The sequence below is a fragment of the Ciconia boyciana genome, chromosome 27 (genome assembly GCF_034638445.1).
Source record: "Ciconia boyciana chromosome 27, ASM3463844v1, whole genome shotgun sequence".
NCBI classification, from domain to species: domain Eukaryota; kingdom Metazoa; phylum Chordata; class Aves; order Ciconiiformes; family Ciconiidae; genus Ciconia; species Ciconia boyciana.
In genome coordinates, this window is record NC_132960.1 from 2,808,643 (window position 1) to 2,820,251 (window position 11,609).

At 48.1% G+C, this 11,609-nt stretch overlaps 1 protein-coding gene across 1 annotated transcript; it reads left to right on the forward strand.

Moving 5' to 3' along the window:
- Positions 1–3,248: 3,248 nt before the first annotated feature.
- On the forward strand, positions 3,249–7,769 carry AQP2 (aquaporin 2). Its single transcript, XM_072847234.1, has 4 exons — positions 3,249–3,614; positions 5,708–5,872; positions 6,704–6,784; positions 7,554–7,769. The coding sequence occupies exons 1-4, from the start codon at positions 3,249–3,251 to the stop codon at positions 7,767–7,769; spliced, it is 828 nt and encodes a 275-aa protein (XP_072703335.1).
- The last annotated feature ends 3,840 nt before the right edge of the window (positions 7,770–11,609 follow it).

Below are 11,609 nucleotides of genomic sequence, written 5' to 3' on the forward strand. Positions count from 1 at the left end.
ATTTTCAGTTTTACACCTCCTTTACACCACCTTCAGTTTTACACCTTGGAAAGAAAACACCTATTTCAACAAAGAGCAGAACCAATAATAGCTGGGTTTGTATAAAGTTTTCTCTCAAGGCCTAGTCCTCCTGTGGATTCCGTGGTGTCTAATAAAAAGGGCATTTGCTGCCATGTGAAGCATGGGTGCGGGTTGTCCGTTCAGCTGTCGGAGAGGAGGGGGAGTTGTCTGCAGGTGCTCTCTATTCACAGAAAAGAGAAAAAAACCGGAGCTTCCAGTAAGGTCTGGGCAGCACACACATCTCCTGTGACGGATCAGATCCAAGCAGGAAAACTCACTGTTGTTTATGCAATAAATCTTTTATTCTCTGTGGCTTGGAGGTATTTTAGATGGAATGGAGATACCTTAAAGATGTTTATAATTTCCTGAAAGCCAGGGAAGCAAAGATATCTGAGCCATCTAAGTCACTCGAGAAGCAAGTTGTTGTGCAAGCACAGTTCCCTTGCTTGCAAATTGTTCTTCAAAAATGCATTACCGGGCCATTTTCTGCCATCGGGAGGAAGCACAGTGTATCAACCCTCTGCAGACGCCAACACACTCTTAATGAGCATTTGCATTTGATCCCGGGGGGGGAGGGGGCTGATAATGCCGTTACACCCCAAGGGCTGTGGATTAAAAGGTAAAATAATGCACTTTCCCATCTCAGACACCTTTGCTACAGAGCTGCAATGCTCTTTGCTGCTCCCAAAGCTGCAGCACAGTTGGTGTAAGGTGTAAAGCCACGTTACCGTCAACACCGGAGGCTCCTGGAACCTCTCCTAGACACAAGCAGAGCTTCAGCAACCCAGTACCAAGCTCTTCAGCTTGCTTGGTCCCCAGTTCTCTGTTTCCCAGGCATATCGCAGGACGCATGGCTGTGGCAAGGCAGGAAGCCTTGGCTCTGCCACTGACTCACTGCCTGGCATTAGCAACGGCAGTGTCTGGCTTTGTGCCGTGGACCCCCTCTCTGTAAAACTAGAAGGATCACAGTCACCGCAGTGCTAGAGGTCTCTGGGTAAAAGCTAGGGTATGTTATAATTCTTGCTGGAAAGCAGCGTCTCACAGCAATAGTTTGCTCAGCCCCACAGCAGAGACCACGATAGCAGAGCTCCCTGTCAGCAAGACGGCTCATGATGCAACACCAATCCTTTCATCATGGTATATAGCAGAAACCCACCGTCCATAGCACAATCATCTCAAAACACAGCATAAACAAGAGCTGCAATGAACTTGCGCATTGCCAGGTAGAAGTGAGGACCATGAGGCTGTTAGATTTTTAAGTTGCTCAGAGCTAATCTTGCTTACTTCTCTGTCCTTTTCATTAGTCGTCATTAATCATAACTTGCTCGCCATGAATAACTATTAATCAAATAGGGTATCAGCTCCAGTTAATTGCCCGTATTAGTTCTCTGTCATTCCCTGCACTAATAACAGCCTGCATTCATAATCAGTTCCTGACCTAACTAGTTCTTGAGTAATGCTAAGCTCGCAAATCTGTACCAGTAGGCAGGAGCAAGGGCCTGCAGACTGCATGTGACCATGTTTTGTGGCTCATCAGCACCCGAAATATATTTAGCCTCACAACCTGTTTCGTGAGATTGGCTTCACTGTTGGAAAACCGGAGGCTAGAGCAATGCTGCGATGGGCCACAGTCCCTAAGGAAGTCCAAAAGAAGGATTTTCAAAGGAAAAAGTTGAATACAAATCTTCCAGCCTCCAGACTCACCCATGGAATGGACTTGTTCTCCCCACAATCTCTCCCTTGTTAAGAGCAATGTCCCCATAAGCGTCTTTTTTAAAGAGAGGACAAGAATAGAGTAGAATAGAATAGAAGCAGAATAGTTCAGTTGCAAGGGACCTACAACGATCATCTAGTCCAACCAACAAGTATCGTTACCCACCTTTTGTGGCGGAAAGAACAGGCCTTCACATGTCCTTATGGGTCCCTTCCAACTTGAGATATTCTACGATTCTGTGACATAATTTGAGCAATATGGAATATTTTGCATCAACCTTTCACATCGGTTTGGTGGCACTTGCACGGTTCCTCTGGAAGGGAAAAAATATTTGGTTTATCATACAGCAGCAGTCTTTGTCAGAGCCAAAAAATGGACTCTCAGTTCTGGTGCTCTGCGTCCCTCTAAAATAAAATGGTCCTTTCAACTCCAGCTCCACTCTGGGGGAGTGCTCCTCCCAGCTCGCTGGGCTTTAGAATAACTACAGAGTCTGCTAAGAAGGTGAAAAAAAGAAACAAGTGCTATCTTGCCAGCAAACCCACCAACCCCAATGACATAGGGACCAAAAGTCTTTACAGACATCACCCAGGAATGGGCAAATGTGCCCTAAGCAATGGAAGAAAAAGGAAAATGGACTTGTTGGGCAATTAGTGGATGGTTTAATGTGAAGAACCATGCTCCAGAGAAGAAAATATCATTCCTCTTTTGGGGATTAACAACAAGAAGTAAAAAGACATTTCTGAAGAGCTGAGTTGGCCAAAATCCCTGCAATTAGAGCACAGCCGGTACTCCAGCTGTGCATGTCATTCTTTCACACTAAAGATTTTTTCTTGACAGTCATTTCTTGGGGCTGGTTCCCATTTCTCTGGGTAGGAAATCTGTGCCCAGGCTGTAAAATTCTGGTACTCTGAGGAATCGAGTTGTAGTAAGTCACTTGAAGTGCCTCTGAGAGACTCTTTTGCATCCAGTTTTGCCTGGTTATTTAATCAGAGCCCACATCCTGTTTTTCAACGCAACCCCACCTCAGCTCCATCTGTAGCTCTACAGAATCCCCCTTGCTTGCTCTCCTCTCCATGCTGCAGGTGGTAGAGCTTGGAGAGGAGAGGAGCGACAAGCACCTCTGGGGATAGGACCCCTAGTAAGAAAGCACAGGAGAAAGGGAACAGTGTTTCATGGCATTGCTCGAGGCTGATTTATGACCTCCCAAGGGTGGCGAACACTGCATTCCCGAGCTTTAATAGAGAGGGCAGGGTCTGATGTTCCCTCAGCTGGAACACAAATGAAAAAAAGCATCAGGTTTCCTAGGACCTCAATCCCACCTCCTTCAGTGGGTGATCCTTCGGCCCCCCACGTCCATATATATATATATATGTTGTCCCCCGTCATCCTCCATGGACACAGCAGCTGCAGTAGCAATTGCCTGAAGACACCACGGGCAGGGTCAGTCCTTGCAGCCCCCAGCAGCTGCCACTCCATGATGTGGGAACTGCGATCCGTAGCCTTCACCCGGGCTGTCTTTGCAGAATTTCTGGCGACTTTGGTCTTCATCCTCTTTGGCCTGGGCTCTGCTCTGAACTGGCCCTCAGCTTCCTCCCCAAGCATCCTTCAAATTGCGCTGGCTTTTGGCTTGGCCATCAGCACACTGGTCCAAGCCCTGGGGCACATCAGTGGAGCCCACATCAACCCAGCAGTGACGGTGGCTTGCCTCATCGGCTCCCAAGTCTCCTTCCTCCGCGCAGTCTTCTACGTGGTGGCCCAGCTCCTGGGGGCTGTCGTGGGGGCTGCCATCTTACATGAGATCACCCCTGCAGACTCCCGGGAAGGCTTGGCCATCAACAAGGTAAGACTTCAGCCCATGGATGGGCTTGGAAGGGAGAAGGAAAGATTGAGTAGGGCTTTTGGGAAGGCTGAGGGATGTGAAGAAGGGTTTTGTGGCCAGCAAGGACCCCCCTTTATTTAGTGTTGGGTAGGAAGCCACTGTCAGCTGCAGCCCAGCACCATGAGCTTGCTGCACCAAGGGTCCTTCCAGGAGCAGGGATGAAGGCAGGAGTCCTGGCTGCCTCCTCTGCTTTTTAGCACTAAAAACAGAGGTATGATCCAGCTGGCCACATAGACACCTCCCTTAGAAGACAAAGCCACCATCATCTCTGTTTTATCTAGGGCTGTATTGTGGAGGAGTTGGATTCAGAGGAGACCCAGGTGTTTAGGAAGGACACGACCAAAAGCATCACCTCTCCATTCCTCTTGCCCCAAGCTTGTCCCACTTTCCAGTCTTGGTGTGGGTATGGGCAGCCTTTTCTCCCCTCTGTGTTATGCCATGCCACTATTTACAGGCTGCCGTGCCAGATTCCCAGCAATGGGGATGTTGCACCAGGTAGGGGGGGATTTTTTGGGTCTAAATCCCAGCTTTTCATTAGATAGCACTGCTTGTTAAGTTGCTTCCCATTGTGCAGGGATGTCCACACCAGATCCAGCTGGTTCATCCCAATGCCCAACACACACGGGTGCCTGGGCAGTGCCACCATGCAGTGCCAGAAGCATCGCAAGGATCACAGCCTGGTTTCAGACATGCAGGGAAAAAAGAAAACTGGGGAGCCTTAGGAAGCCACGAGGGGACTCCCCAATGGTATCCCAACCTCCAACATCCCCTCCCCTACCCATGCACACAATAAAAAGAGGGGAAAAAAATTAAAAAGTCACAGGGTCACATCCCCTCTCTTTTCTCCATGCCCCACCACTCCTATCCAGACGGATACCGGCAGCTGTGTCTCCTGTAGAGACGCCCATGCTGGAACCTGCATCACCCAAAACCAAGCCAAGCGGCGAGGGAGGAGGCGTGTTTTAGGAAGCAGCACACAAAAATCCCCTTTCTTGCAGCAGGGAGGCACTGCCAGGACCCAGCTTCACTGCCAAAGAGATTAAGAGGTTTGAAAAAGGGATTGTGGATTAATCTGAACAAGACTATTTAGACTAATACTAGCTGAGGTTTAATAAACCCTACAAAGCAAGTAGGAGTTTTAAGAGAGACTTTCAAAATACCCAGCTCTGTTGTTTTACAGCTTGAACCACCTAAAAGAGGGAATAGGGATTTTGATTCCCCGCCCCACCCCGTGGGCTGTACATCTTGTAGCTGCCTGCACAAATTACCCTTAAAAAAAGGGGGGGGGAGAATATCGGAGAGAGGAGAGCGAGCAAGATCTGACTCTGGATCTTGGCCAGGAGGGCAATTGCTGCCTTCATGGCATCACCAAGCGAAGTGGTCTCGAGATCAGCATTTGGGGGAATGCACCGTGTCCAAAACAGGATTGATACAGGGAAAGAAAGGGTAGAGACGTGCCAGGATGGACTCAGGGAAGCAACAGCGATGGGAGACCACAGGCAAGCGGGACTGCCAGCTGCAGATCTGGCTGGCAGCACTGCCAGATCCATCCAGATCTGGATGAAAAACCACCAAGAAGTAATAAAGTGTCAGAAAGCAGAGTTGGAGGAGAGGGGGTGCAACCAGGCACAGCCTCAGACCAAATCTGACAAATTCTTTCAGTCAAAAAAGTGTGGGAAGGGGGAGGGGAATTTTTTTCTTAATGCCAAAATATTTCTTTTTGACATTTTCAAAATGCAATTTGTAAACTTTTCCAAAAGGCATTTTGCATTTTAAGTATGAGGAAAAGAAAAAAAATCCCTAGGGGGAAAAGAAGAGTGGGAAAAAATACCCAAAGAACTGCAACTAAAAGATTTCCTGCCATGTCAATCAAGTATTACCCATTGACCCACTTTTCCTTATACCTGGGAAATTTTTCTTCATATTGGTGCCAAAAATCGCACCTACTTCCTATGTCCTTTTTGGTTCTCCTTGATTTGGGCTTCCCCCTCCATATTTCCAACCCAGTCCCCAAACTTCCCAGTCCCTGAGACACATTTTTTCTCCCCTTCCAGCTGCATAACGAGACGACGACGGGGCAGGCAGTGACCGTCGAGCTCTTCCTCACCTTCCAGCTGGTCCTGTGCATTTTCGCTTCTACCGATGAACGACGGGAGGACAACGTGGGCTCTCCTGCCCTGTCCATTGGCCTTTCTGTTGCAGTGGGGCATCTCCTTGGGGTGGGTAGAATGGGCTAAAACACAGCACTTTTTAGGTTGTCTTTGCCTTTGTACCCAAAGCCTGCTTGGCTGCATGCCCCTGGGTGGACAGGGGATTTGTAACTCATGTAGTGCCCATGGCTTTCCAGTGGGTAGAAGAGAAAAATCCCACCAAAGCCATAACAGACCCATAGCCTGAGCTTGGCTTTTATTGGGCATGAAAAAAGTTAACCTGCTGGGCTCTGCTGCTCCTTGAGTCCCGTAGTGAGCGCCCAGGGATCAGTGGGGTCTTCTATCCTGGAATGAATGTGTCAGCAACTGAGGCACTCAAGACCATCATAAGACTGGGAAGTATTTGGGATGAACACCCAGGGAAATCCCTCCTGGATGACAGACCAAAGCAGCCCCCAACAGTCCCAGCTTCTCAGTGCATGCATTAAAACAGTGATGTTTACACCACATCTTCCATCCTTAATGATCTGCAAGCCCATGCGTCTATGGGACTATTCTTCTCCTATCCTCAGTGGCAAGGAGTAGCAATTTGCACCAGGAAGAGGCACAGCAGGAGCTTGTCCCTGCAGTCCTGGTCATGCTGCAGGGCACGTCACCCAGCCTGCAGCTGAGTTGCACCATGCACAGGACACATGTGCTCGCACAGAAGATGTGCAAATACAGGCAACTCACCCATGTTGACTCAGGTGCTGGAAGCTGCTAGCATCCCTTTTCCTGAAACAGGCGTGCTGGACGGTGAAACGTCAGCTCAGTGAATGAATCACGCTAATAACACACCAGGATTTTTTTAAAATGGGCTAAAAGGGCTTAGTGCTAACAACGTGTGGTGTTTCTCGGCAGATCCGTTACACCGGCTGCTCCATGAATCCAGCCAGGTCTTTCGGCCCTGCTGTGATCGTCGGAGACTTCAGTGACCACTGGGTAAGAAATGTGGCTGTTTTGGTGGGGTGAGCCCCCCAGATTACCAGTATTCCTAGAAACCCACAGAGCCAGACAGATTCCTGGCCTTTCCATGCCAGCTCCCAGCTGGAGGAGAGATGTAGAGATTAGCAAAAAGAGGTGGGGCTGCTGGGTGCTTAATTGGCTTATCTAAGCAGGGTGCATTGCAACAGGAAGAGGGTGTGTGGTTTGTTGACTGTGACTTAGCAAAAGAGGCAAAACCAATGGAGAGGGGAGCTCTTCTTGCCAGTCCTGGGGACCTCTCCTGGTTCCAGTTGGATCTGGGCACACATTTTCCACCAGCTCCTTTGGGAACACTCCAGGGATTTCCATCTGCGAAGAGTACATTCGGAGCCAGCGCTGTAGTGGTTCAGGTTGATGGCAGTGGTTCAGCCTCCTCCTCTCTATAGCAATGTGTAAATGGGTAGGAAGACACTTCTCCAGAGAAACCCAAATCATTAAGCATGCTCATGATGGGCCTGTCATTAATGAGGATCACGTAGCTCTCAACAGAGAAGGAAAGACAGAAGAGGATGGTTAGGTATATTCAGGCACAACAGCAATGGATGGGAGTTCAGGTCAACAGTGATGGCCAAAGCAGGGCTGGCTTCTGCATTTTGCTCCCAATGAACACAGGGTAGGAAGGAACATAAACCCCCTGCAATGCTCTTCAGAGACCCTGGTTCCTCTCCATCCTCCAAACGCAGGACAGTTTTTGCTCAACAGATTCTTTTCTTTCCCTTTCCCCCAGGTCTTCTGGGTGGGCCCCCTGGTTGGGGCAGCAGCAGCCTCCATCATCTACAATTACATTCTCTTCCCGCAAGCCAAAGCCTTCTCGGAGAGACTTGCCATCTTCAAAGGCTTCGAGCCAGAGGAGGACTGGGCAGAGCGTGAGGTCCGTCGGCGGCAGTCAGTGGAACTTCACTCCCCACAGACCTTGCCAAGGGGGATGTCTGAGAAGGTGTAGCCAAACCTCCCTCCGGGCCGAGAGAGGAGCTGGGGAAAACTCTGGCATCCGTTTTAGAGACGGTGCTTGTTCAGATGAGCATTTCACCTCTCCCCTCTCTCCCTTCATTTTTGCTGGGGGACTAAAGTTGACTTATCTCCTGGGGAGATGCACTGTGATGGCCCAACCCACCTTCTGTTGCCCAGCTCTCCCCATGGCCGACGGTTTTCTGATGCTGGGGGAAAATGCCATTAAATCCAAACCACCAGTGTAACAACAGGAACGAGGACACTGGGATCCTACCCTGGGCCAGCTCCTTCCACGTCCCCCTTGCAGAAGTTAGCGCTTGGTGGAGTTTGTTGCCCTTCACGAAGAGCTCCGAGGCACTGCAGAAAGTTGTTATTACAGCCATTTGCTGGGTGTGGAGGTTGCCACCCAATGCCTCATTGCTGTTGGACTCCGCTCACCTGCCTCCCATTTCTTCTTACTGCTCGGCTGTTTGCACACACACACACAGAGGAGCGCTCGCTCCGTGCCACAAGTGTCTCACAAACTGGAAGTTTTGCTGCTTCCATTTACAACCACCCATGCGATGCAGATGTCCTTCACTCACATCGATGCTTTCCTGAGAAGACGGGACTGGAAGCACGTCCTTGAGTCCCTGCTGACCCCATTGGGGAGCTCTAGCAACTGCTTTCTCCTGTGACAAGGAGAAACCTCCTGATTTTCAGCCCAAATTCATCCACAGCTCGTTTGTTCTTGGAGCAGTGTTGTCCTTTAGCTTCGATGCTTCATTTCTCTCCCTGGTTTTTGCTTTCTTTCCTCTGTTCCTGCTCCACTCTGATTCTCAGATGAGTAACACAAAGCGTTTAAGGTGTGATCTTCTCCATCACTTGCTTCCTACAGCCCAGACTTTTTTCACGGCAGCGTCATCAAAGCCTCATAACCATTCCACCTCTTTCCTCTGCTATGTCAGGACCTGGTTATGGTCCCCAGCATAGTCAAAGAATTTGGGTTAGTCTTTGGGATGCAACTTTGCTCTTTCAACCATTAATTTAATCCCGTTTCTATTACTTAGCCTAAAAGTCACACATTTCCATCATGACATCCTAGTGCTTCTTTCTGTTGGTGATGTCTCCCCAGCATTGCACCATCACAAAATGTCATCACCACATTCAGGCTTTTTCTGCTAAGGCTGTTAATGGAAATATGCAATAAGATTGGACCCATTTCCAAATCATAAGGAACATTACTGATCATTTTCCTCCTTCTAACTGTTTTGACATGAACCACCACCAAATGATGCTCTTCTCTTCCTCTTTATCCACTGTGCTCTGCTTGTACCAGTCTCCTCCTCCTTTTGAATTCATAAGACCAGGCGGTACTGTGGTCTTCACTTCACCATACCAAGTGAGGCTGAGAGCACGGGAGCTCCTCCATCACCTCCTCTAGCTGTCATTTACTGTCCCTGATGCCACGCTGTAAAGCAAGGAGAGAAATGCTATCACAGATACCAAGCTTTATTTGTTGTAGCCAAGGATCCATTTTACTCTACTAGTCAATGCAAATATCCCCAGAAGGCTGCTATCAAAGTGCAGCAGTTTTAGCACGGGTTTAACCCATTCTCTGCCACAGCAAAAATATTGATTCTGGTCCTCCACTTCGTTCCTTCAATGGCAAAGGAGTATTTGAATATTATTTCAGAAAAGGCTTGTCAAAAAATCTGTCTGTTCTCAGCAATGGGGATTAAAATCATGTTTCAAATCAATCAGAGTGTAAAATTGTATTTAGATCACCAAATACTCAGTTTTAAAAGTAGTTTGTATTTTTGTTACTTTTCAAAGGAAAATAAATCCATGTATGTCAGGAAAACCCAAAGAAACTTACCCAGAAGTTATCCTGTCAATGATCTGCTGTATAAAATGCCATACAGCTGATTCTTCTTTTTTTTTTGGTAATGTTCAAATTAATTACATGCCTCTTCCCCTTCAGATCTAAGCATTTAATTTATTATTGACCCTGGAAATGTTTAAGACCCACATAAACTGCACAGGGCCCAAAAATGAGTTTTATTGTCTAATAATTACTGTACTCTTTCAAATAAAGTGCTTTAAATTCACTTCTATCCACTGAATTAGTACATGTGAATCAAATAATGACACATTTATGGTCATAGAATATATGTACCGTCATGTAAAGTAACCTCCCAGACCCTAAATCCCACAGGCACCAGTGCAGAGCATCCCAGTCCGGCTTCGAGTGCAGCTACCTCGTGCCAACAACCTGCTGATGTGCAAAAGTGACATTAAAAGAACAACCCCCGTCTTCAAAATAGGGAGTGACAAATAAAGACCATCCCCGCTTCAGCACCCCTTGGATGCTCTGATTTCTGACCTGGCCGGATTCTGGTCTCAGCATGCCAGCGCTAATACGAAGCAATCTCACTAAACCAGATTTTCAGATGGCTAAAGCAGCCTAAGTCCTCTCGAGTCAATCAGGAACGCGAATTTACCTTCTCTGCAGAGCTGCGTCATTGACTTCAATGACACTTCCAAAACTTGCACAGTCAGGAAACCAAGCCAGTCATTCCAGATTTACACCAGGGCAACTCGAATTAGAGGGCAGGATCAGTAACCCAGAGATCAGAGCTGCCACAGACCAACCTAAAACCTTGCTAAATTGATAACACTTTGTATATTAGACCTCAGCGGGAATGCTTTGAGCCAGGATTTGAAACCACCCAGCCATGCCTATCCATGAGCTCATGACTCCACAATACAGATCTGCAATATATATTGCACCATACATTAACCTCTATTAGCTTCATCATGGACCTGTGATAAACAGTACGACCATGAAATCAAAATGAAAATCACTGTACAATGTGTCTCAGATCACATTGCTTCTTATGTCCTGCTGTCACTTGAGACCATGAGCCTTTCCTTTACCTCCTGTTGTCCCAACTCTGAGTTCTGGAGGTCCTCAGGGTGGTCAGGTTTGGGGTGGTCATTCTGCAAAGCACTATAGGTTCCTTGGGGTGCTGTGAAAATTCAAGACATGCCCAGACCCCTTTCCTTGACTTCACTGCTTGGCTGCCATATTCAGCCCATCCTGTTGCTTTAAGATACCAATTAAATGCCAAAATACTGTATGCCTTCAGCAGAAATATGTGATTTCACAGAAATATCTTTTGAGCCGCTGCGTTGTCACCCAGGGCACGGTCACACAGTTCCCTAAGACGATTCCCCCAGCCAGCTCTGGTGCGCGCTTCATCCCACTGGGTCTCCAGGGGTCCAAAACGACACAGCCCAAACACTGGCTATGTCTCAAGACCTGGAGATCTGGAGAGGCTGCTGGGACCAGCATCCTGGGAGGTGCTCCGCAGCACGGCGGCAAACCAAGGCACCATGATGTTTCCCAACACGCCGACCCTACCCGGGGGAGGAGGGACAGATGCAAAAGGTGATAGAGACGTGTAAAACATTATTTTGAAAAGTATCATTGTATTTTCAAGGGAAGGAAATCTCCCTTTCTGCACGCTCCTGTGCCTTCGACATCAGCCGTTCGCCATGGACCTCATGAAATTCATACTGATGTCTTTTACAGGCGTCCTGCAGTTAGTAGCGAGACATTCCCTCGTTTCAGCATTTAAACTCCATGAAGGAGGGTTGCAACACTTACCTACTGATTTTTTACCTTGCGTAGAGGTGGGTGAAAGCAATCTGAAAGCATCCAAATCTCTGCTCCAAAGAAAGCTGAGACAGTCTGTCCCAAGAGTGCAGACCTCAAACCCAGCACCTGAATTGCTTCTCCATCATGTGGCTGCAAGTGGGGAAAGTGCAGTGCCTTACCTCGGAGAAA

What these genes read in the sequence shown, in the direction of transcription:
- AQP2 (XM_072847234.1), top strand. Translation starts at nt 3,249, where the DNA reads ATGATGTGGGAACTGCGATCCGTAGCCTTCACCCGGGCTGTCTTTGCA. An exon ending in CAGTGGGGCATCTCCTTGGG is followed by an intron (nt 5,873 to 6,703) that starts GTGGGTAGAATG and finishes GTTTCTCGGCAG; the next exon opens with ATCCGTTACACCGGCTGCTC. An exon ending in GAGACTTCAGTGACCACTGG is followed by an intron (nt 6,785 to 7,553) that starts GTAAGAAATGTG and finishes CCTTTCCCCCAG; the next exon opens with GTCTTCTGGGTGGGCCCCCT.